Below are 24,663 nucleotides of genomic sequence, written 5' to 3' on the forward strand. Positions count from 1 at the left end.
GATAGATTCCAATATCAATGAAAACTAAGCTGTTCTAATTCATAACACTATACCTTATTACAAGGAAGTTATTTACAACCACAATCTGACATTTAAAACTTCTTTTGCAGTTACAAATATCTAAAGAACTAGTACTAGTCATTATAACAGCGTAACATTCTGCACATCAATTGGAACATCAACAGATCATTCTCAAGGTGCAATTACAGCAATAATACTGAACTGTATATCAACAAAAAATTGTAAAGAACATTTTCCTTTGATCACGGATTACGATTTTCATAAATTTTTTCTTCCATATTTCATGAATGTCATGCCCCCCACCACAAGCTTTTAAAAAAACAGAGAGAGAGACAGACATACTGATTATTACTGGCGAACAAATGTGATATGTGACACACTTGAGCTCTGGAGCTAAGGAACTGTTGCGGCACATTATCATTCTGCTGAAAGAAATTTAGTGAAAATGCATCCAAAAATACCACTTACAGAATATCGCTGTTGCAAACTAAGTATTGTAATGTGCACTAATTTTGCAACCCTCTATGAATTTCTGGATGTTCAAAAAGAGGAACCACGTAAGTGAAAACAAAGAAAGTGCATGGAAGAAAGAATCATGGTTTCAGAGCTGAAGAATAAACAGACCTTAAATACTGGCTCTGGCAACATAAATTTTGGGTGGCAGAACCTTCATTTGTTCATCAAATTCATTAACTAGTGAGAACATGGTATATAATATCACACAACAATATTCAGATGTGGGATTTATGAACAGCAGGTACAGGAAAACCACAAAAATGTCAGTAATAATGGTTGGTTGGTTGCTCGATTTTGTGGGAAGGGAGTAAACAGTGAGGTCATCGTTCCCATCAGAATACAGAAGGATTGAGAAGAAAGTCAGCCGCATCCTTTCAAAGAAACCATCCCAACATCTGTCTGAAGCGATTTACGGAAATAACAAAAAATCTAAATCTGGATGACCGGATGCGGATTTGAACAGCCTTCCTTCCGACTGCACCACCTCCCTCAATCAGTGATAATGAATTATGTACAGTAAAAAGGTTGCAACTTTGAAAACAATTTTTATTTTCAACAAAACATAAAATTTTCAGTTTATAATCCAAACTCATTATATATACAACACTGTAAGTTGGAAATAGAGCAGCACACCTTATCTAAAATTTTGCCTTGCGAGTTCTGGATTAAACTGAGAATTGTACTTCTGTTTTACAGGCACTGCTATGGTTTCAGTCTTTTCTTCTTCAACAGTTTCACCTCGTAACCTAGCTAGCAGTGCTTCAGCTTTTCGTTTTTCTTCAGCCTCACGTTTCAAGCGTTCAGCTCGTAACTGCTCTAAGTTAGGCTTTTGGTCATGTTGATCTTCATCACTGCTAACTTCACTGTTCACTTCAGAGCTCTCATCACTGCTAATTCTCTTTGACTTCCGATGCTTTTTATGTTTCTTCTTCACTTTTTTGTTCTTTTTATGCTTCTTCTTTCTGTCTTTATGTTTCTTGTAAGTGTCTAAATTGTTATCTATTATGCTTGTATGAGCACTTACTTCCTTGTTAGCATCTGCTGTTTTGTTTTTCTTATTCAAATATTGTTCTTCCTTAACACGTAAATATTTCCTTATATCTCGTAAAGGATCATTAAGTAATTTGCTCTTTGTAGATACTTCTGCATCCATTCCCATTAATGGTTCTGCTTTCTTTCTGTCAGGAACTTTATCATACCAAGGAATTTTCCCAGTGGCTTCAACAGTGTCCTGGCCTAGGTATGTTAAATAACCAATTTGTTTTTCATATTTCTCTTTTTCTTCTTTTATTTCACGTTCATGCTCTTCATTCTTAAGTGATGATACAATTTTGCCCTCTTCCAGATCATCAAAGAGATTGACATGTTGTGCTTTATTTGTAATTTGAATTCCACCTTCATCAGGAGACTGACCACCATCCTTTCTTGCTTTTTTACGGAGCAAAGCAGTGCGGGCCTCTTGTTCCTGAAACAATCAGAATGATAGTCTAAAATGAGCTGTCTCTAAACCAAGACATCAACAGAAGTGTAGTAAGGTTTTATTTTTGTTATTCAATAAGAGTTAGGTGAGCCCTCTTTTTATTTAATATGTCATACTTCATATTTGTACATTAAATATGTTTGAAACTGAAGTCTTCAATAATCAATATGTTATGCCATAGAGGTTCTGAGTACAAACGTTGTGATCTTTGGTCGCCTGTGCATTGTCATTGACAATGTATCATTCAGTGAGAAGTAATGAGTTGGGTGTTGGTCCCACTGCTGAGTAGTCTGTAAATAGCTAGCATAACATACAGTTGCAAACACAAAGGATGTTCCTTTTTGAAATATGATTTTGTAAAGACGGATTGAGAACCGTGAAGATGTTCAGGTAATGTCGTTGCTGCATTGCTTACTCGTGCGAAATTTATCATGAGTTTGAGAAAAGCAAATATTTAACACAATCTTTCTTTATTGATTTGGGTCAGTTAGTTTGACTGACTGCTGAGATGCTGGCATAGCTTGGACTCCAGAGTTATGATTCACTACTCTTTTGCCATTTCATTAACTAATTTCATGGTAGAGTCATATTTTTTACAAGAAGTGATTTTTGTAAAGGTGGTTGTAATAGTTAAGGAGTCAAGTTCCTCACACAGTTATGAATGCTAGTCTCTTTTCAATCATTCACTAAGCTGTGTTTCTTCCCCCATCTTCTCATGAACGTTCAATTTCGTAACTATGTGTCATTACAGTGCACTGAGCAGAACAGTCACTCAAGACAAAAAGGCATGGTGTGAATAGCGTAACTACGTTTCCTTGCACTGAACTTGACGAGGTGTTTAGTTAGTCGGTTTGCTGCTGTGCTGCATTTAAATATGTACCACTTTCGAGCAGTACTGAATTTCCATTGCGAGGTAGGTCATGAAAATTGGTTAGGGACAGTCAAATAATTCAAAGTCAAGTTTTGGATTTCAAAATGATTATCAGGTCCAGCTCAGTAAAGTTTAGTTCAGATCTCATTTACTTTTACAGACAATCTTATTTTTACAGTGCAGGTTTAAATATGCACCTGAGTGTCAGTTAGCATTCAGGATTTTACTTAGTTTTGGTACATAAATCTGCAGGACAATTTTCACAGAAGCATTTTGGCTAATTATTCTTTCAATGTTTGGTTTGCAATTTTATGCAGAATTTTTACTCTCTTAGATTTCATGTGATAGAATTGCAAGTCACGTACTGTGATGTCACACATTATAGCACTGCCCACTGCACTGCATGATACAGAATTTCGAAGGACAATTTCTTGAGTAGCCTACACAAATTTTTGTTTTCTAGTTATTTCTGGTACAAATTAATTGCAATACAATTACACAGTTTCAGATCGGTTTAGCAACTCATGTCACCAGAGAGAGTTTACGTAAGCATCTCCTTGCATTGGAAATTCACATTACAACACAGACATACATCAAAGTTTAAGAATAAGAAACCAATTTACATATACAACAACAACACTATAAAACAAAACAGTTACACAGAACAGGATGTTAACAATAAAAACTGCAGCAGATGTTAGTATAAAATTGTTGAGGCTTTTGTGGGTAGGTGTTAACATACTGCCTATTGGCTTCTGTCTCAGGTTCTTCAGCCAAAGCTTCTTTGACGACTTCTCTGACAATTCACCACCATAAGTAGCTGATATTGTCGAAGTGTCCCCCTCCTTTGACAATGCAAGCCACTTATGTTGGTGAAAGGTCAGAAAATTGTCAAACAAATGTCAGCTGAAGCACCCAAGACAGAAGCCAAAAGCAATATGTCAGTAGATGTTAGCACTGGATAGACATCCTAAACTACAGTACAATGCATGGCAGTGGGTGCACTGTGCCAATATTAACTACTCTTCATTGAAGTTCACTCACGAGGGGAAAATGACTGACTGTATGCCTTTAACATCCACCATAATCTAATAAAAGATATATGATGGTAATGGTAGAATTACCATACAACCTACTTTTGAAAGTCACCTCTCAGAGTGTGCTCAACAGAATTTCCTGAGGAAAAAGTCATTTCTTTCAGTGATTCCCATTTAAGTTTCCTGAGAATTGTTTTCCTATGGGTTATATTGACCTGTCACAAACGTGGCAGCATGTGTTTGGATTTCTTCAATGTCCTTCGTCAAGTCAACTTCATAAGGCACCAAACAGCGCAACAGTAGTATAAACCAGAGTCATGTAAGGGCAAAAGCAAGTCTTCCATTTACCATTATTACTACTGATTTTATGAAGTTGTTCCAATTAATGATTTTTTCACATTTTCAGATATTTATCTCATTATAAAATTTGCAATTTTCTGAATACAATGATACATATATCACTTATAAACTCACATGGGAAGTATTTTATTTTTTTAAATATAATCTACACCGGTTGAAAATGTTAAAATTTTTACATGCATTACTTCAACATCTAATAGAATTGGTAATTTTTTTATACAGAAGGCTGTGGATTGCTGTGTTATAAAGGTCTTGTCCAGAACATGATGGGCACTAGGTTGAAGAAGTTGAAACAAAGTTTGAAAGACAAGAAACTTTCTGATGGTAAAACCATAAGAGGCAGGCTGACAGACAAAATTATTGATGAACTACAGCAGTATTGTGGGATGGCCAAAACAAATAATACTGAGGATTTGTTGAAAATGAAGCAGGCAGTATAGGCTACCTTCTTCCACAGACTGTCAACAGATGAAAAACCAGTACACCACCTTTGCCCTCCTGGACCTGATTCATGGTGCAATTACTGCAGTGGTGGGAAGGGGGGGGGGGGGGGGTCAGTGATGCTGTTATTGCTTTTAATGAGGGCAACATTGGTAGGGTGAAAGTGCTGCAGCATATGGGAATTAATCCTGGACAAGGTTCGCATTGATAAAGCAGAGTATGCAGCACAGTTGGCCACTAAGGAGTCCAGAGGGAGAAAAAAAAAAAACTTGGAAAAAGGTAAAGAGGATGATATACAGCATGGTGCAGGGTGCTTCTGAGTGACTAAAAATAAAAAATTAAGCATACATTAAGTGAGTTACAGTCTTCTGAAACTTTAGAAACTGTTCCCGAAAATTTACATTTTCTGTTGCATTTTTCCCTAAATCTCAGAAACCACTTCAAGTGGGGAGTAATAACATACATATCCTGAGTCTACTGAACTAAAAGAAGAACATAATGTTAAGTATAAAATTATTTAGGATAATATACAAAAAAGTACACAAAATTTTAACCGCGTAGTTAAAAAATTGTATTTCTGAAAGCAGTGGCTGAAATGCAATTATTGTAATTCAGTAGACTCAGAACATACAGTTTAATGTCCTCCAAAAGTTTCATGTCAAAGGCTCACCTGAAATACAGAGAAGCCAAGTCACTAAATTTAACATTGTCGGGATAGGGCGTGCCAACTCCCCTTAACTCTGTATTTAAACAATGTGGCATGTTGAAAAGCTTTTATTGGCTTACAAACTTATGATGTTTTCACAGTGTTTTTATAAAATTGTCACCCAAACCGCTCAATCATCACAACGAGAGTGTCATGAGAGAGCATAATTTATGCAAGACGTCACTAATGGTGGCAAATCTCAACTCAAATTTTAGAGTTAACCAACCATATTACTTTCAAATAAAAATATTTTGTAAGAGCAGCAAATGCATTAAGTAAACTCTCCTTCAGTCAGGGTATCACATAGAAGAGGAGTTGGTTGTATTTGCTAGATGTTTTTGACAGGTTGTTGTGATCTACAGCCACAATTAACATATTAAATACAACTACTTTGGAGTAGGAACTTACAGTCTTGGAAGTAATCCTGAACCAGTGAAAGCTTTGGAATGCCAGGAACAACAAGGACAGTCAATACACGCACATCTTAAGTACAACAAAGATGATGTACTATTTTACTCAACAATACTGTACATTACAAAAGGTTTTCAAAATGGCGACCACCACTTTTAATATAGGCATCTTCATAGGATAGACTAGTGCACTCTACCAAGTACACCAGGCACCACACAAACCTCATCAGTTGCTAAAAGTATCCTGTGAGAAGTGTTTCTTCATCAGCAACTGGTGTCTCATTCATGAGGCTTTAGATATACACATTTTTCTGTGAAGTAAGTAAGTAACATACCCAGAGTCAATATCCCAGGTGTCTGACTGGAAGGGGGTTGTCACCTTGATTCCCTGATCTGATGTCGCTTGACTTTTTGTTTTTTTTTTTTGGGAGGGAGGGGGGGGGGGCATATCAAAAGTCTCATGTACATGATACCAATTCCTCACCTGGATACTTGCAGTGACTGTCGAGGTCCCGTGCAATGCTTGGTGTGCTTGGTAAAATGCGCCAGAATTTCTGTGAAGAGTGTTATGCCTACACTGAACGTGGTGGTCACCATTATGAACAGTTTCTGTAACATACAACATTGCCGCGTAAACAGTACATTACCTTTGCTGAACTTAACGTGCGTTTGCATTCATTATCCTTGTATGTTCTTGACATTTCAAAGGTTTCACTGGCTCACGATTACTTCCAAGACCATAAGTTCCTATTCTGAAGTAGTTTGCAGTCTGATTCCTCTATCAGCTTCTTAAATTTGTGAACACACTTTTAAATCCCACTGTAATAATTGCTGATCTGGCGTATGACATAAACATTTAATTGAGGGACACCTTATAGACATAGGGTCAGGTAACATGTGATACAACATAGCCATCTTCGAACACAGACCCACTAATTTTGTTGAAGGATAAAAATAAGGTTTAGGCAACCACAACTTCCATCGATGTAGCGACAGCTGGTAGCAACATGCACATTGGGAGATCAACAAGAAAATGAATTCCATATTCATTTGACAGACTACAATGTCTGCAGAATCCACAATAGTCAGATATTATGTTTTGGGTCTATTTTATGCCAAGATAAGTGAGTTTTTGTTTAATTCAAACCGCTTTGGTGTGTCAAACTCAGTCTTACTTCAGTGCAATATTGCCATTAAATTCTGCCAAAGGACAGCATTCAACTGTGTAGTGCCTAGAATTTCCATGCTTTATTTTCAGAATATACTTCCTGCCTCACAGTCTGCTTGCAGCAGCTGCTGGACACTCATGATAATTGTCTCACAGACAGCAGACAACTGGACTCATTAGTGCTAATAAAATGTGGACTTTGATCAAAGCAGCACGGCAAAAAAATAACTCAAAAACACATCTATCACTTGAACAGTTCAACCAGAAGTCCTTTATTTTACATCTCAGTAGCTCAAACAATACTGTATCTGTAACAGCGTTTCTGTTGTAATATGTGAAATTTCAATGGTCTAAAAACGAAAAAAAAGGATGGGAATTCATTAAATTCGAGAAACATATCTCATATTGGCAACTGGTAAACTATCATTATGATTACCTGAAGCATATCTTATATTGGGCACTTGTAAATTATCATTATTATTACCTCATTTCTACTCATTCTAATCACTGGGCAAATGTTTCCTTCCTGAATATACAAAAGTATTCTCTTCAATAAGCTACTATTTCCCTTATAAATATAAAGGAAAAGGATCTCCAAGTTAAATTATAGATGAACAAAAAAACCGACCTGCTACTTACAAATGGTATTGGAGGTCTTTGTATTTTTAAACATTGTGCAGAACACTAGTCTCTGGTTATGATCCGAATAAATTAATGTGTGCCAAATTCGGAATTGCATTTGACTGGCAAATCTGCCTAATGCGATGTATTGCAAAATGTCTATAATTTTGTCTTTTATTTTCAATAACTATTTCTTATAACATTCATAAACAGTTTGCCCCAGCCCCAATACCTACATGGAATATGTTTTATTAAGTGTACTGACTTTTTCAAATACTTTATATATTCCTCCACGAAAGTGCAAAATAAGTTACTGCTGTGTCAGTTTGTTTAAGTTATAGATGTTTTCTTGCCCACTCAACTGTAGCTTATCCCTGTGAGGTGTTTTGTGTTTATAATCTTCTTCCTTTCACATGTGGAGATCTTCCTTGTGGAGCAGGCTGAAAGTTAACACCTTGGTTCACACTACCAGCTAGATAAGTGGGCCTTTCCACAGAACGGTTGAACACATGGGACCTAACTGAATACTGAATCAAAAGCTTATAGGTGACAATACAGGAAAGAGCCCGAAGACAATATATAAGCAACCATAACAGGATTGAATCACACCACAATTCTTTATCAACAATGATAGCTGAGAAAACAAAGTTATCTGCCCAAATACATCACCGTAATTAATATTTAAGAGGTCAATTTAAAACTAATAAAACATCTTAGTCCTTTAATATTTTGGCAAAATAAAAGCAACAAATACGGAAGATGATGCCAATTTGCAGGCATTAAGTCAGATGGTCACTAGCACAATATTTTCATGACAACTATTTGCCAGTATTTGGTGCAACTGATATCTTAAGAAGATATTTTGTTGCTTATATATTGTCTTCAGGCTCTTTCCTGTATTGTCACCTATAAGCTTTTGATTCAGTATTCAGTTAGGTCCCATGTGTTCAACCGTTCTGTGGAAGGCCCCACTTATCTAGCTGGTAGTGTGAACCAAGGTGTTAACTTACAGCCTGCTCCACAAAAAAGATCTCCACATGTGAAAGGAAGAAGATTATAAATGCAAAAACACCTCACAGGGATAAGCTACAGTTGAGTGGGCAAGAAAACATCTATAACTTAACAAACTGAGACAGCAGTAACTTACTTTGCACTTTCGTGGAGGAATATATAAAGTATTTGTAAAAGTTTTAATGGAAAACGGCCTGCAGTCAAACTGAGGCATCTTCATCAGCAGCAGAACGAGTCACAATACAGATGGCCATGCAGCAAAGCAATATAACTCATTTCATGAGTTTTAAAGGTTCAAGCAACAGAACATGAACAATTATCCTGAATTTTATTTACATGTCAAGTTCTGTAGGACCAAATTGAGGAACAAATCTCCAAGGGTCATGGAACACGCCAGTACATGAAATTACAACATTACAACATAAAAGCAATAACAGATAAAATAAAATGTTTATGAACCCAAAAAGAAGTCAAGCCAAAAGTTTAAGCAAACACAATCAACAATATAACATAAGAATCAGCTTAATTTTTCAAGGAACTCCTCAACTGAGCAGAAGGAGTGACCCATGAGGGAAACTCTTCAGTTTCGGTTTGAAAGCACGTGGATTACTGCTACGATTTTTGAGTTCTTGTGATGTAGCTTACTGAAAATAGAATGCAGCAGTGTACTGCACATCTTTCTGTGCAAGAGTTAAGGAAGTCCGATTTAAATGCAGATTGGATTTCTGCCAAGTATTAAGTAAATGAAAGCTTTTTATTCTTGGGAATAAGCTGATATTGTTAACAAGAAATGACAATAATGAATATACATATATTGAAGAGGGCCAATGTCAAAATACTCAGACTAGCGAAAAGGGCCAAAAAGAGGTTCACAAACTTACACCACTTATTGCCCGTTTCTGAGCCAAAAATATCCTTTTAGAATGGGAAGAGTAACCCAAAATATAATATCATATGACATAAGCGAAGGAAAATAAGTCAAGTAGACCAATTTTCGTGTCAAACAATCACTCACTTCAGATACCATTCGAATAGTAAAAATAGCAGCATTAAGTCTTTGAACAAGATCCTGAACATGGGCTTACCAAGACAGTTTACTATCTATCTGATCAGCCAGAAATTTGGACTGGTCAGTTTCACTAATCATATATACATTCTGTGAAATTAAAACATCGGAGTCCTATTGTGATTTAGTGTTAGTTTATTTTCTACAAGTCACAAACTTATTTCATGAACTGCAATATTTGAAACTGAGCCAATATTGCACACAACATCCTTTGCTACCAAGCTAGCGTCATCAGCAAACAGAAATATTTTACAGTTACCCGTAATACAAGAGGGCATATCATTTATATAAATAAGGAACAAGAGTGGCCGTAACAATGATCCCTGGGGCACCCCCCCCCCCCCCCCGCCATTTGACCGTACCCCATTCATATCCCACTTCACAGTCATTCTCAGCACTGTGAATAATGACCTTTTGCTGTCTGTTGTTAACCCTTTGAATGTCAAGGTAAAGATGTATCGTCACCCCCTAATGATGCTAATACTGTCAGGGTGCCGATTTGTCGGTACTCTGCTTCGTCTTGTTTATCTTACAGAATCGGGTGCTAGATGGTTTTGGCGTGCTGATTACAGATGCTCTTTGACTCGAGCTACGTGTAGGTCGATAGCTATCGACAATTGAGCATCGTTTCAGTGAAATATTAGCGTTCGATTATTCCGCTTTTGCATCGTATGTTTATTGACGTCTAGTTTCGCAGTACATGTTTACATTCTGTTATTGCATTCTACATTCTTGTTTTTGCACAGTACAGTTAGTTATCATTGTTTCTGTGTGTTTTCTTCACGTTAAGCATTTACTGTTTGTTTATTTTCTCCACTTTTTATGAAAAATGTGGCCTACACCAGGCCACAGCAAAGGACTTACAGACAAAGAAATTTGTGAACTTTTACATTTTACTAGTGATACAGAGTGTTTTAGTGAATGTAGCAACACTTCAGAAAGTAACAGTGATGTACTTGACAATATTGTGAATGAAAGTGAAGACGAAGTGGAAGATGTACAATACACTGAAGTAATTGCGCCCGAAACACTACAGCCATTACCACATCCATTTCAAGAGTTGCCAGGGCCAAAACATATGCCACCAGCAGGATCTCCTGTGATAGAATATTTCAATATATTCTTTACTACAACGTTCCTGCAACTTATTGTAACTGAAACAAATCGTTCAGCTAAACAGTTTGTAACTAAACATGCTACATTGTCCAAACCATATAAGAAATGGAAGAATGTGACAAGTACCGAGGTAAGAGGTTTTATTGCTTGCTTACTAAATATCGGACTCAATAAAAGGCCCACAATGCTCTCATACTGGAGCACAAAACTGTCACAGGCATTTCCGTGGTTTGGTAAAATATTTTCTGCCCACCGATTTAGGTATCTTATGAAATTCTTTCATCTTGTGGATAGTGAGAAATGTCCAGCACCAGCCATCCTGATTATGTCCCATGTATCAGGTACCAGCCATGGGTAGATCATGCTAATAATATATTTAGACATCATTACACACCTCATGAACAACTTAGTATTGATGAGAGTCTAGTTGCCACTAAATGTCACACTTCCCTATTACAGTATTTGCAACTGATGATCCTCGTGGTTCTCCGGGTTTGAGAAAACTTCCAGAGAAGAAAGAGTCAAGATGCTGTGTGTGTTCTAGTGAGGAAAGGAAAAGAAGGTCAAGAATTGTTTGCAATAGATGTAATAAGGGTTTGCACAGTGAATGTTTTCCTAAACACAAATGCTAAGTCATACAGTAGACACGGAAATCCTGTAATGTTCTCTTCAAATAAATGATTATTAACTTTCTGAATAATAACACAAATTTTATGTCCGTCATGTCATTTTACTCACAAATGTGTGTAGATTCTATGGACTGTACTTGGCCTTCTTAAACTGAAGCACAGTGTTGGATATATGGAAACAAAGTCAAATTTATAATATCAAAAATAAAAAAAATATTTTATCTGGACTGTCACAATCAAATTCATTTGAAACATTATAATAATCTGTGTAAGCCATAATATTCTACAAACTTTTATGGATAAGTGGTGATTTTTTCATATTTTTAAAGTGAATACTGAATGATATATGGCAGTTTAAATAGAATGTAGCAAAACAATATAAATACGCATGACATTTTTAGCACACACCACTCCAAATCGGGTGACTGCAAAAGGGTTAAAGTAAGAGGTGAACCAATTGTTACTCTCCGTATTCCATAAGGGTTAAACTTCTGGAGCAATATTTTGTGGTCAACACAATCAAATGCCTTAATTAAATCAAAAAATATGCCTAGCGTTCAAAACCTTTAGTTTAACCCATCCAGTACCTCACAGAGAAAAGAGAATATAGCATTTTCAGTTACTAAATGACTTCTAAAGCTGAACTGTATATCTGATGGCAAATTATGTGATATAAAATGATCAACTATCCTTACATACACAGTCTTTTCAATAGCTTTAGCAAACACTGATGGCATAGAAATAGGTCTAAAACTATCCCTTTCTCTCTTTTTATAATGCAGCTTTACTACTGAGTACTTTAATCACTGTTCAGGAAACTGACCATTCCTAATGAAAAAATTACAAATATGGCTAAGTATACGGCTAACATGTGCAGCACAGTACTTTAATATTCTGCTACGTACTCCATCATATCTATGAGAGTCCTTAGTCTTCAGTGATTTAATTATTGACTCAATCTCCTCCTTGTCTGTATCACAGAGGAGTATTTCAGATATCTATCTTGGAAAGGCATTTGTCAAGAGAGTTATATGATTCCCTGGAGAAACTAAATTTTTATTTAATTCACCAGCAATGCTCAGAAAATGATTGTTAAATACTGTACATATATGTGATTTATCATAACAGAAATATTTTTACTACAAACTGACTTTATACCGTCAACCTTGTGCTGCTGACCAAACGCTTCCTTCACCACTTACCATAATGTTTTAATTTTATCCTGTGAATTAGCTATTCTATTTGCGCACCATATACTCTTTGCCTTCGTAATAACATTTTGTAAGCACCTTACAATAGTGTTTGTAATGGGCTACTGTAGCTTGATTGTGAATACTTCTAACATTTTGATATAATACCCACTTTGTTCTACATAATATCCTTATCCCACTAGTCAGCCAACCAGGCTGTCTTTTACTGCTAGTATCCCATCTAGAACATACTAATGGAAAGCAACTCTCAAAGAGCATGAGAAACGTATCCAGGAAAGCATTATATCTGTCATCTATGTTATCAGCACTGTAAGCATCCTGCCACTCTTGTTCCTTCGCGAGGTTTAAAACACTCTTTATTGCCATTGGATTAACTTCCCTACATAATTTGTAATTATATGTGACTGTTGTTTGAGTAGAAAAGCCTTTTAGTGTTAAAATATGTGCATCATGGTCTGAAAGGCCATCCACCCTTTTACTAACAGGTTGCCCATCTAGTAATGAAGAATGAATAAAAATATTGTCTATGGCTGTGCTACTGTTCCCCTGCACCCTAGTTGGAAAGAAAACACAGTCTGTATCAGATCATATGAATTTAGGAGAGCTACCAACATGCTTTTTCTTGCACAATCATATATAAAATTTATACTGAAGTCACCACATATAACTAATTTCTGGTATTTCCTATAAAGTGAATCAAGAATCTTCTGTAGTTTGAGCAGAAATGCTCTAAAGTCAGAGTTAGGGGACCTATAAACAACAAAAATTAGAAGTTGAGTTTCACAAAATTCAACTGCCCTGTACAACATTCAAATATTTGTTCAATGCAGTGCCATGATATGTCTATGGACTCAAATGGAATACAGTTTTTTTACATACATGGCCACTCCCCCATTCCACAAGGAACTCCTTGAAAAACAGCCAGCTAATCTGTATCCTGGTAAAGGAAGCCTCTGAACTGTCAAATTATTTAATTGGTGCTCTGATATACCAATAATTTCCTCTTGCATTTTGACGAAATATGCTAATTCGTTATCTACTTGGAAACATGATGACCTCTGAAGGTGATTCCTTAGTTAGAGGGACCTCCGTTAAGCAGGTATACCTATCACCTGACTTCAATATACAAATGACGCAACTCTAACACCAACTACAACAGGAATTTTTCAGTCAGTGATCCCACCACAACCCACTAGACAGTCACCTATAAGCTTTGCCAGCCTCCCCTTCCCATACCTATTGAGATGCAGGCCATGCCTAGTGAAACCCAATCTCTGATACAAAAATAAGAAAACAATAATGATTCAGATTGTATTGCAATTGCAGCAACTAGTTACATACATTGGAAGAGCTTTATTTCTGCAGTAGGGAAGTTCTGGTAGAAAGCAAATACTTCAGGAGTAAAGGAGACCACTCATCCAAAAGCAGAAGCCTTCAGTCATTGATGACTCAACACTTCTGCTTTTCAGTAAAAGTGGCCTCCTTTACAGATGAAAAGCTTTATTTCTTTAGACCACAACAGTTTCAAACATTTCCTGCTCATCTTTTCATGGTCTACAATCAATATGTACATTTTATGTGGATAGTGCACACATTGGCTGCAGTACACATGAAATGCTGGGAAACAGACACAACTTTAAGAAATAAAGACTTCAGCAGATGTGACGGATGCTGTCATTCCAATACAATTTGTAATTTTTGTACATCTACAATGGGCAAATATTATTAATAAGAGCTCATCAATAAGGTGTACCAGGATGTTGTTACACGTCTCTGTCTCCCAAGAAAAAATACTTACAGCCAATAAAGCCCTCCTCTGCCTTTCTTTTTCTTCCTCAGCAGCTTTTGCTTCATCTCTTCGGACTCTGGCTATGTTCTCTTTGGTGCGGACATGCCATCTAAATACAAAACAGTTAAAGCATACTCATGAAACAAAACAAAAAATATCACATATACAACACAGTATAATGATTTAGTTACTGACTGGCAACAGATCACGAGCAAACAGCCCAGTCCCATTTTCATGCTTGGTTAAGTAAATAAATTCAAGGAATGGACAATTTATCTTTTTTATGAGAGTCTCCTCAAATTTTCTTTCTGTTAGGCCTATATTGTAAGTAACTCTATGCTATGGTGGAGGCGACATGAAATGAGTTTTTCCACGTTTAAAACCCAACTTAGTATCTCTCTGAGAGATAGAATCTCTCCGAGAACACTATTTTTCTCTATTAATAATGTGCAGGAAGTTCTGGTTGAAAATTATGAGGGATGGGGCTTGGCTAGCTTTTGGAATGTACTTCATTTTTCTAGCTGTAGGAAAAACATGCACACAAACACACACACACACACACTCGCTCACATGTGCATATGTACTCCCTACATTGTGCTCAATCAACTGACAGCTCCACAGGAGTATGATCCATGTGGCAGGGGATTGGGAGTGGGAGTGGCCACTCCCACAGAGACCATAAATGGTGGAACATCCAGATGCAAGACCTGCACAATTCACTCACCCAGTACCACCTACTCCAATCCCGTCACAGGCTCATCCTGCACCATCAGAAGCAGGGCCACTTGTGAAAGCAACCATGTTACATACCAGCCCTGCTGTAACCACTGCACAGTGTTTTACATTGGTATGACAACCAAGCAGCTGTCGAATAGAATTAATGGCCATCACCAAACTGTTGCCAAAAACAAGGTGGACCACCCAATGGTAAAACGTGCAGCAGAGCACATGTGAGATTTCAATGCCTGCTTCACAACCCATGCCATCTGGATCATCCCCACCACCACCAGCTTTTCTGAGGTGCACAGATGGAAGCTGTCCTTACAGCACCTTCACTCCCATAACCCTCCTGACCTAAATCTAAGGTGCCCCCCCCCCCCCCCAATAGAGTTTTGTGTGTGTGTGTGGGTATCACCCCTGCCCCAGTACCCCCACCCAATTTGTGTCCCTACATCAGCTACTTGTGTGCTGTTATATAACGCCCAAGTCTACATGCTTGCCCTCAACTCCTTCCTTGCCTCCTGCCTCACTCCATCCCCCTCACCCCATCCCATATACTCACCATGGGACAGTAAAGAGCTGGCAGTTGACTGATCTCAGTGTAGGGAGCCAATCATGTGCATGTGAGTGAATGTGCATTTGTGTGCACATTTTTCTATAGCTAGAAACAGGAAGTGCTTTCCAAAAGCTAGCCAAGCTCCATACCCTTTGTGTGCCTATCGATGATGCAGTCCTTCTGCCTTTCAGTGAGTCATCTTAATATTCCAAAATAATTCATAATTTTTTCTACTTAATACCATGCTACAACTTCATTTCTTTTTTCTTTGTTTTAGGTTTCCCTTAGCTCCAGTATTTCTACTAGTGCCTGTCGGTTGGTCTACTGTTCTGTACGTGCTCATCCATTTCTTTTAGTTCTTTCATGTTGAAATAATTTCACAGTTTGTGCACTGCTCTTAAGTGTACTTATTTTTAACACTCAGAATTTGAGATTCAAAACTTTTCTAGTCCTTTCGTAACTCCCTTAACTCACACCATAATGGTTCTTTTCTTTCAGAAGAGTTATTCACATCTTTTGTTATATGTAAGTTTCCACAATTGCTGTCAGCTTCAATGAAACTTTTCTATGTACACTACCACATCATTATGTTACAATACTCAGCAATCTTTGGCAATTATTGCAAGTGGTGTTCATCAAGGGGATGTATTTATTAAAACAGTGTGCCACGAACATTATATAACTCAGTTTCTGTTTAGATGAAAGGAGTGAAGAGGAGAGAACTGATGACCTTTATTCATAACAAATTTTATTGACTGATGTTGTTGAATGTGGAGCATACCAAGACAAGACTAAAACATTTGGGTAAATCCATGAACCTGCCACAGTCACACTCCTACAAGAGGAATACAATAAACATTATGACTGAGATTTCAAAAAAACCTGCCAATATGAATTGGGATGATGGATACAGGCTTGTGTCATCTTGGCTGGTTGTGGTAGCTGGCCCACTGTGTTTAAGAGGCTGGACTATTAGAAATGGTTATAAATATAGTGGGAATAGGCACACACCTCACTGTGTTGCCTTAGCTGTCTTCATGCATAACAGGAATGGTACTTATTATGTCACTTCTGTGGTTTTTACCTGCTCCTCATTCAGCAATATTACACAACCCTGGAGGAAGTCATTCACAACAGTGTCCAAAACATCGGTGAATATCAGAAACTGATGCCATGGTCACATAATCGCATAAATTTTACTGAATTTGTTTGATTAAACTGTTTTCATTAATTCTGTACAGGGGTCTGACAAAATGTCTAGCTCATTATTTTTATTATTGAAAACCATTGTCTTTTCAGTTTATATGTGGGTGAATTACCAACAACATCAACTTATGAACAAAAAAACACTAAAGAACTAAATATGCTCAAAATCAGTAAGCAGTCAATTAATAGATACGATTCAGAAAAGTAAATAAATACACACATCAAAAAAAGTTTTGCATCACCTCAGTTCCAAGAGTTCCAAAACCTGTACAGAAAATTGGAATAGAGATCAACATAAACATCATTCCTGCCCTTTTTATTGCTCATGAAAACCACACATCGCATGTTGTGCCACCATACAGCGAGACTTTCAGAGTTGGTGGTCCAGATAGCTTTACACACCGGTACCTCTGATACCCAGTAGCACGTCTTCTTGCATTGATGCATTCCTGTATTCATTGTGGCATACTATTCACAAGTTCATCAAGGCACTGTTGGTCCAGATTGTCCCACTCCCCAAAGGCGATTCAGCGTACGTCCCTCAGAGTGGTTGGTGGGTCACGTCGTCCATAAACAGCCCTTTTCTGTCTATCGCAGGCATGTTCGAAAGGGTTCATTTCTGGAGAACGTGCTGGCCACTCTAGTTGAGTGATGTTGTTATCTTGAAGGAAGTCTTTCACAAGATGTGTACGATGGGGACACGAATTGTCGTCCATGAAGACGAATGCCTCACTAATATGCTGCTGATATGGTTGCACTACCGATCGGAGGATTGCATTCACATATCGTACAGCCATTACGGTGCCTTCCATGACCACCAGCGGTGTACGTCGGTCCCAGATAATGCTACCCCAGAACAGCAGGGAATCTCCACCTTGCTGGACAGTGTGTCTAAGGCGTTCAGCCTGACCAGGTTGCCTCCAAACATGTCTCCGACGATTGTCTGGTAGAAGGCATATGCGAAACTCACTGGTGAAGAGAACGTGATGCCAATCCTGAGCAGTCCATTTGGCACACTGTTGGACCCATCTGTACTGCACTGCATGGTGTTGTAGTTGCAAAGATGGACCTCACCATGGACATCGGGAGTGAAGTAACACATCATGCAGCCTATTATGCACAGTTTGAGTCATAACACAACGTCCTGTGGCTGCACAAAAAGCATTATTCAACATGGTGGTGTTGCTTTCAGGATTCCTCCGAGCCATAATCCGTAGGTAGCAGTCATCCACTGCAGTAGTAGACCTTGGGCGGCCTGAGTGAGGCATATCATCGACAGTTCCTGCCTTGCTTTAGCTCACTCTGAGACGCCTGGACACTTCCCTTGTTGAGAGCCCTTCCTGGCACAAAGTAACAATGAGGACGCGACCGAACCGCAGTACTGACCATCTGGGCATGGTTAACTACAGACAACACAAGCCGTGTACCTCCTTCCTGGTGGAATGACTGGAACTGATCAGCTGTCAGACCCTCTCCATCTAGTAGGCGCTGCTCATGCAAAGTTGTTTACATCTATGGGGGGGGGGGGGGGGGGGGGGGTTAGTGACATCTCTGAACAGTCAAAGGGACTGTGTCTGTGATACAATATCCACAGTGATCATCCATATTCAGTTCTGGGAACTGGGGTGATGCAAAACTTTTTCTGATGTGTGTAACTTATCAACAGAAGTGTCTCACTTTCATTGTTTCTCACTACCAGAGTGTTCAGTAACCTATGTGCACTATATGCCATCACGGCTGTGGAAACTTTTTATACTATCCATCAAAGGACATCGTGGTCCGGCAATTAGGTTGTACTTAAAATACTCTCAAATGTTGCAGGTACCATATGAAGCAACAGTTTCAATTCTTCTCAAATTTCACTGCATGTTGTGAGTTACATATAATACCAGAACAAGTCTTGAACACTCATATACAGGATTTGTAAGCTTAACTCCTGACAGTCAATTTACACTAATGTACAAAACTTAAGGATGAAAGTAACTTTTGTATGATGTGTCACTGCCTAGTAATGCAGCTCAATGATACTTTGACAATGATACATAGAAAGAACTGCTACAGTATAGTACAGTGTCACAATAACATTAAATTGTGTGTGTACCGTGTTCGAAGATTTGGAGGTTAGAAAGCCCATGAAACATTATGCCTCCCCACACCTCAACACCTGGATTTCCAAAACGGCCATATTCGACAATGCTGGATGTACACTCATATGGCTAGAGGTGAGAAAACGTAATGCACACTTTGGTGGTTCAGGTGTTGTGTGGGGAGATATAATGTTATATGGGTGTACTGACCTCCAAATCTTTGAACACAGTACACCCAGCTGTCAACAATATTGTGACACTGAACTCTTCTCCTGTGTACATGTTTTTGGGGGTGCATTTGGCCCTGACTTCATTTTTATGGATGAAGATGCGTGACTGCATCGAACGGTGCATGTGGATGAGCTCTTGGAATGAGAGTATATCTGGCAAGTATACTGCCCACTGGTTTCCCCAACTTAATGTTCAGGGAAATGTACTGCAGCAATTCCACATGCACAATGACCTTCCACCAGTTGCCAACCATGCTCATGGAGAAATGGAACACCCTACCATAAGAACTTACTAACCTTGTGGTCAGCATCGCAGCACCTTACAGAACATGCATTGCCATCTTCGGTGCTCACAAATCCTGTTACAAACACTTTCCCACCTACTGTTAAGTCCAAAGGACTATCATTACTCATGGTGACTCAGTGTAATTATTGTCTTTGAATAAAAGTGTCATTTTTGTCACCTCATTGTGTATTTCTGTCTGTTACCTTCTGTGCTATGCTGTAGCACTTCTTTCTCTGTATGGTCAAAGTTTCATTGAGGTGTTACTTGATAGCGACACATCATGCAAAAGTTATTTTCATCCTTAAGTTTTGCACACCTGTTTATATGAAAGTATACATACACACAAAACAAACTGCAGGATTGGAAAAATTCAGAATGTTGATCCTTTCCTTTTTCCTAAAATTCTTAGTAAACTTTGGATGAGAGATCATTTCATGGGACAAAAGGCATTACATCCAATTCCACCTGTCTGCTTTGACCCGTGACATCATCAATACGGCAGAAACGGTTACTTTCAGCGTATCCAATATGGTGACTATGATGTCACTACATACACATGCCAACAAATGCAAAAACCCATCAATAACAGAATAACTCCAAAAATAAAATGAAACTAAGGGGACAACACAGGAAATGGGGGGTTTCGGGGTGGGGACAAGCTAAATGTAACAACAATATAAAAACACCAACCACTCCAAAAACAAACACTACACAAAAAAATAATAATACAGCATTCCAATACACCAACAAAAAACCACAGGAATCGAAGACTTCCTTTGACCTGCATAGCTCAACCACAACGATCGATATCGAAAAACCAAAACCTACAATTATGAAAAACAGAACCAAAACCCCAACACCTCAAACAACCCCAACAATCAGACATCACTACATCAATTAACACACATCAAGTCTACCATAAATACAAAAAATGTTACAATTCCTATAGAATAAACCTAAAATAAAAAATACTTACCACAAACAGAATCCCGCAACACAATCTAGATAGGCCACTTCAAACACACGTGCATACACACATCCAAATGCATGGACACAAAGAAACACAAACAAAAAAAACTCCTAAATCAACCACAACCTACCACCAATAAACCAACCCCAAACACCTACATCACACTCCACTCCCCCCCCCCCCCCCCCCCCAAAAAAACCTCCAACAAACAAAAAACACAGAGTAAACCAAAATCAATCACCAGCTTACAAATAAAAAAAACTGCAACTTGGCAAGCCCTCTACAACATAATCATAAAACAATCCCCCCTTCTCATCCACGCACAACCCGCCCCATTAAGTCAACAACCAATACCCCCCCCCACCCCCTCAACCCACCACCCTAGCCCACAGCCCTATAAAAAAAAAAGTACAATAATCCCCATGGACGCTCTTCTGGCAGCAATACTCATCTAAATGACATTGCAGGTTGGAAGAGCAACTCTTCCCCCTCTCTATGACTTATTTAATCATCCTCCCCCAAAAACCCCTCTATTATATTAGTGCACACCCCAGTTTTGTAATTTTTATACTCAAGCCTGTGATTAACAATTTAAATGCTCATAACCCCTCTTCCCCAAACCCATATATGACAAAAATGCATCTGAAACTAAAGTACTCCCCTCCTCAATATATTCTTCAATCAAACCCAACAATTCCTTCTTAGTACGGACCTCCAGACCCCAAGAAACGCAATCAGCAAACCCACCCCCTGAAATCACAGTCCCCCCCCCCCCTCCCCCACACTCACAAACTATCTCGAAAACTACTACTCTCATACTTCCTCTCACTAAACTGAGATTCATTGATCTTAACAACCACGCAAGGCCCACGCAACTTACCCCCATACACAGAACAAACCCCTCGGCAAAAAGAAATCTAACACCCTTCTCTCATGCACAGGAGTCTCATGCGCACAAAAATTGAGAGAAGACCTATAACAAAAATAATGTCAACAAAACAATCTTTCTCATGGCCAACCTAGATTTCTCAAACCAGGTACTGTGTCTATGCGACTGCCAGATGTTATCCCACAGATACAAGCAATTATATGCTTCCCTGGTCCAAGGTGCCGAAACTCTCGTCAGCCTCTTATTATCACCAAAAGTGCTGCACCTGACATACTCTACAACCAGCCCAAATAGCTGCAAGAACTTAATAACTGACAGCATATCCTTACCCATCTCAGCATACAATGAAGAACCATTAAATTTCATGGTCATATTCATACATACCAACAGAAACCATACAGTGAATTAAATTTCTTACAACACAACAAACACCAAACCAATAAAACCTAACAAAAGCCCAAACACACAAACAAACAAAAACCTTAATAACTCACAGAAAACACTTCCAACCTACATTAGGCACCAGCTATAAACACTCAGAGCTACGTTGCAACTGTCAAAACTGTACCTCAAATGAACCAATACAATGTTACACTCAGCACACACATCATCACAGGGCATCATCAAACACACCATCTACAAATACAATCAACTCAAAAACTCCACGCCGTAATGACGCCACACACCACAAAGCAGATGGGAGGAATCAGTTGCTTCCGAATCAACTCATTCACACTGTTCCAGAATTCCGAACAAAGTTAATATGTTAGGTGTCACTGCCCTTTTGGTGTGGCCACGCCATACATTCTCAGGATACGCAAAACTTTCATTAACTATACTGAATTTCACATTTAAAGTATTCTAATGTGAAATTTTTATACCAGTGAGCCTTTCTTATGCATCCTGGACTTACAAGCCCCCTCCTTGACATGTCTGCTCCATAACTGCCTATGGTGGATCTTCATCATTTGGTAGTACAACAGTTTTTTTAAAGTAGCTTTGAAACAAGAGTTCAGAGGGCAGATTATAATGTGTTTTCACCTATTTAAATAAACTATTTGATATAACTAAAAATGTGACACTTCATTCACTTTACGTAGTGGACATTTCCACTCATATGCCAAGTAAAAGCAATTGACTTGAAGGGAATTGAGTGACAAACCACCCCATCATACCAAAACAGTGTGTGTGGTTCTTAAGAATCATTAGATAAAATGTACTAGGCTTACAGAGTAAATGGATACCTTACAGTATGAACATTATAAAGACTATTTAAATATTCTCGATTCGCATATGTTAAATGTTTGTTTGACAATGCTTCCATGCCATCATCACACAACATGCCACTCCATCATTTTATAAAAGGTTTCTCAGCATGTTCATAAAATTGCTAATTGACTTGTGCAGCATCATACTTTTTGTATTACACATCATGTCATTAAAATGACTGATAAAGATAAAAAGTCAGAAAACACCTTATGACTACTAAAATATGATTATTACTGTCCTCAGTAAACAGTATTAAGAAGATGAAATGTAACCCCATGAAGATGCAGAATATAAATGAATGAGAATATGGAAATGTGAACCTATATGTTAAAATTTTAATTTATGATGGAAGTGATACATCAGGTGCTGTATGAAAACAACTATCAAAGGGCAGCACACTCACTAGGTAAGCAGATATGACTTGAAAGATACAAGAAACTGCAGAGATTTCACAAAGGAATGTATACTGAATAGTAAATATATAACAATGGAAAAGGGAAAATACTGTAAGCAATTTGTGGGTTGTCAACCACATAAAAATAAAATAATGTATGGAACTAGCTGCTCCACAAAATGTTAATCCCTTCTCCTTTTCCATCCAGTATTATGATAAACTCTGTGACAAAACAAAACTTCAAAATATCTTGAGCATTGCTCAATCACCAGAAGACTGCTTGACAGCTGTACCGAAAGTCATGCTTTCAGCTGGATATGAATAACATTCAATTAAAATATGCTGTACAGAAAATAAAATAATTGCTGTGCATCTGTGAATTGCCTCATCAAAGGCACATATTGAATGAATGAGGATCACATTTTACTGCAGACTGAATAATCACTAATTACATTGTGATTCTGGTTGGATGGTCATTTTGAAGCACTCAAAAGTGAAGTAATCCTTGTTGAGATACTAAAATAATTACATACCTAAATGCAGTGAAGAATATGATAAACCCCATCAACTTTGACCTGTGATGCTTTGAACCAATATTATGACTGTGACATGAAATCAAGCTCATTTCAACATTCAAAGCTGATCCCTGCAGGAAAACTTTTTTTTTTTGTGTGATGTTCTGGTTAAAAATATCTTCGAACACACAAAAGTATTGAAAATATCAGACTTTTGAGGAAATAAAGGGTTCATCACAGAAGTTAGCGTGACTACGGAATGCACAATGTTTACGAAAAAATTTATAACATATTTATTGCTTCACCAACTCATAACCTAGTCTTCACCTTTCAACATAACCTAGACCTCGGTCTACACTATCGGTCAGTCTGTCACCATGAAGTACTTTAAAATAATACTGATTGGAATGTCATTGGCCAAAGCAGAACAGCGGTATTATAATCTTCATCTTGAACCCCTACATGACCTCTACGCTCAATCGTTCCACATAATGTCGACAAAAATTGTGAAAATGTCATACGGATTATGAAACTGGCTATTTAGTCACACACAATAATTCCATTAACCATATTTGTCCAGATAAAAGATATAAACGCTGGCAGCAACATATATTGTGCGAAATTTGAGCACACAATCATATATATCTGTGCAGTATTTCTTTTTCGTAAATGTGGATAACGTAATGCGTTAGAACAGGTTCCTGATCACTACTGCAACTTAAATTCGCTATAGAAATTAGTATACAGAGAGAAAACTTCTAATGAACATCGAGGACACCAATAAACACCCACCACCTTTTCTTCGGAAGAATGTTCATTGTTCCACTATGAAGCCACTAATAATTCCTATGGCAATGTTGATTCTTGGAGACTCACTTATCCTTCCTTTCGTTACATAAATGGCACAATTATTAAATTTTAGCCGTCAATTGTTAAACTATCAATCGCTGATGACTCATTATTTAGAGCGTCCCGTTTCAGTACTGGATACTACAGCTCTCCGCCACTGACAAGTCGCCACAATATTTACAACCAAAGCTGCAAAACACAAACGCGTTTGTTTACGAGTGTTATAGAATCTCTGAATG

The 24,663-nt window shown here is 38.0% G+C and overlaps 1 protein-coding gene across 1 annotated transcript; it reads right to left on the reverse strand.

The window, feature by feature from the left end:
- Positions 1 to 1,066: 1,066 nt before the first annotated feature.
- On the reverse strand, positions 1,067 to 24,663 carry LOC124789442 (leukocyte receptor cluster member 1 homolog). Its single transcript, XM_047256792.1, has 3 exons — positions 24,371 to 24,663; positions 14,463 to 14,562; positions 1,067 to 2,002 (listed from the first exon to the last, which is right to left on the reverse strand). The coding sequence occupies exons 1-3, from the start codon at positions 24,391 to 24,393 to the stop codon at positions 1,172 to 1,174; spliced, it is 954 nt and encodes a 317-aa protein (XP_047112748.1). The 5' UTR covers positions 24,394 to 24,663; the 3' UTR covers positions 1,067 to 1,171.

Source organism: Schistocerca piceifrons, chromosome 3 (genome assembly GCF_021461385.2).
Source record: "Schistocerca piceifrons isolate TAMUIC-IGC-003096 chromosome 3, iqSchPice1.1, whole genome shotgun sequence".
NCBI classification, from domain to species: Eukaryota; Metazoa; Arthropoda; class Insecta; order Orthoptera; family Acrididae; genus Schistocerca; species Schistocerca piceifrons.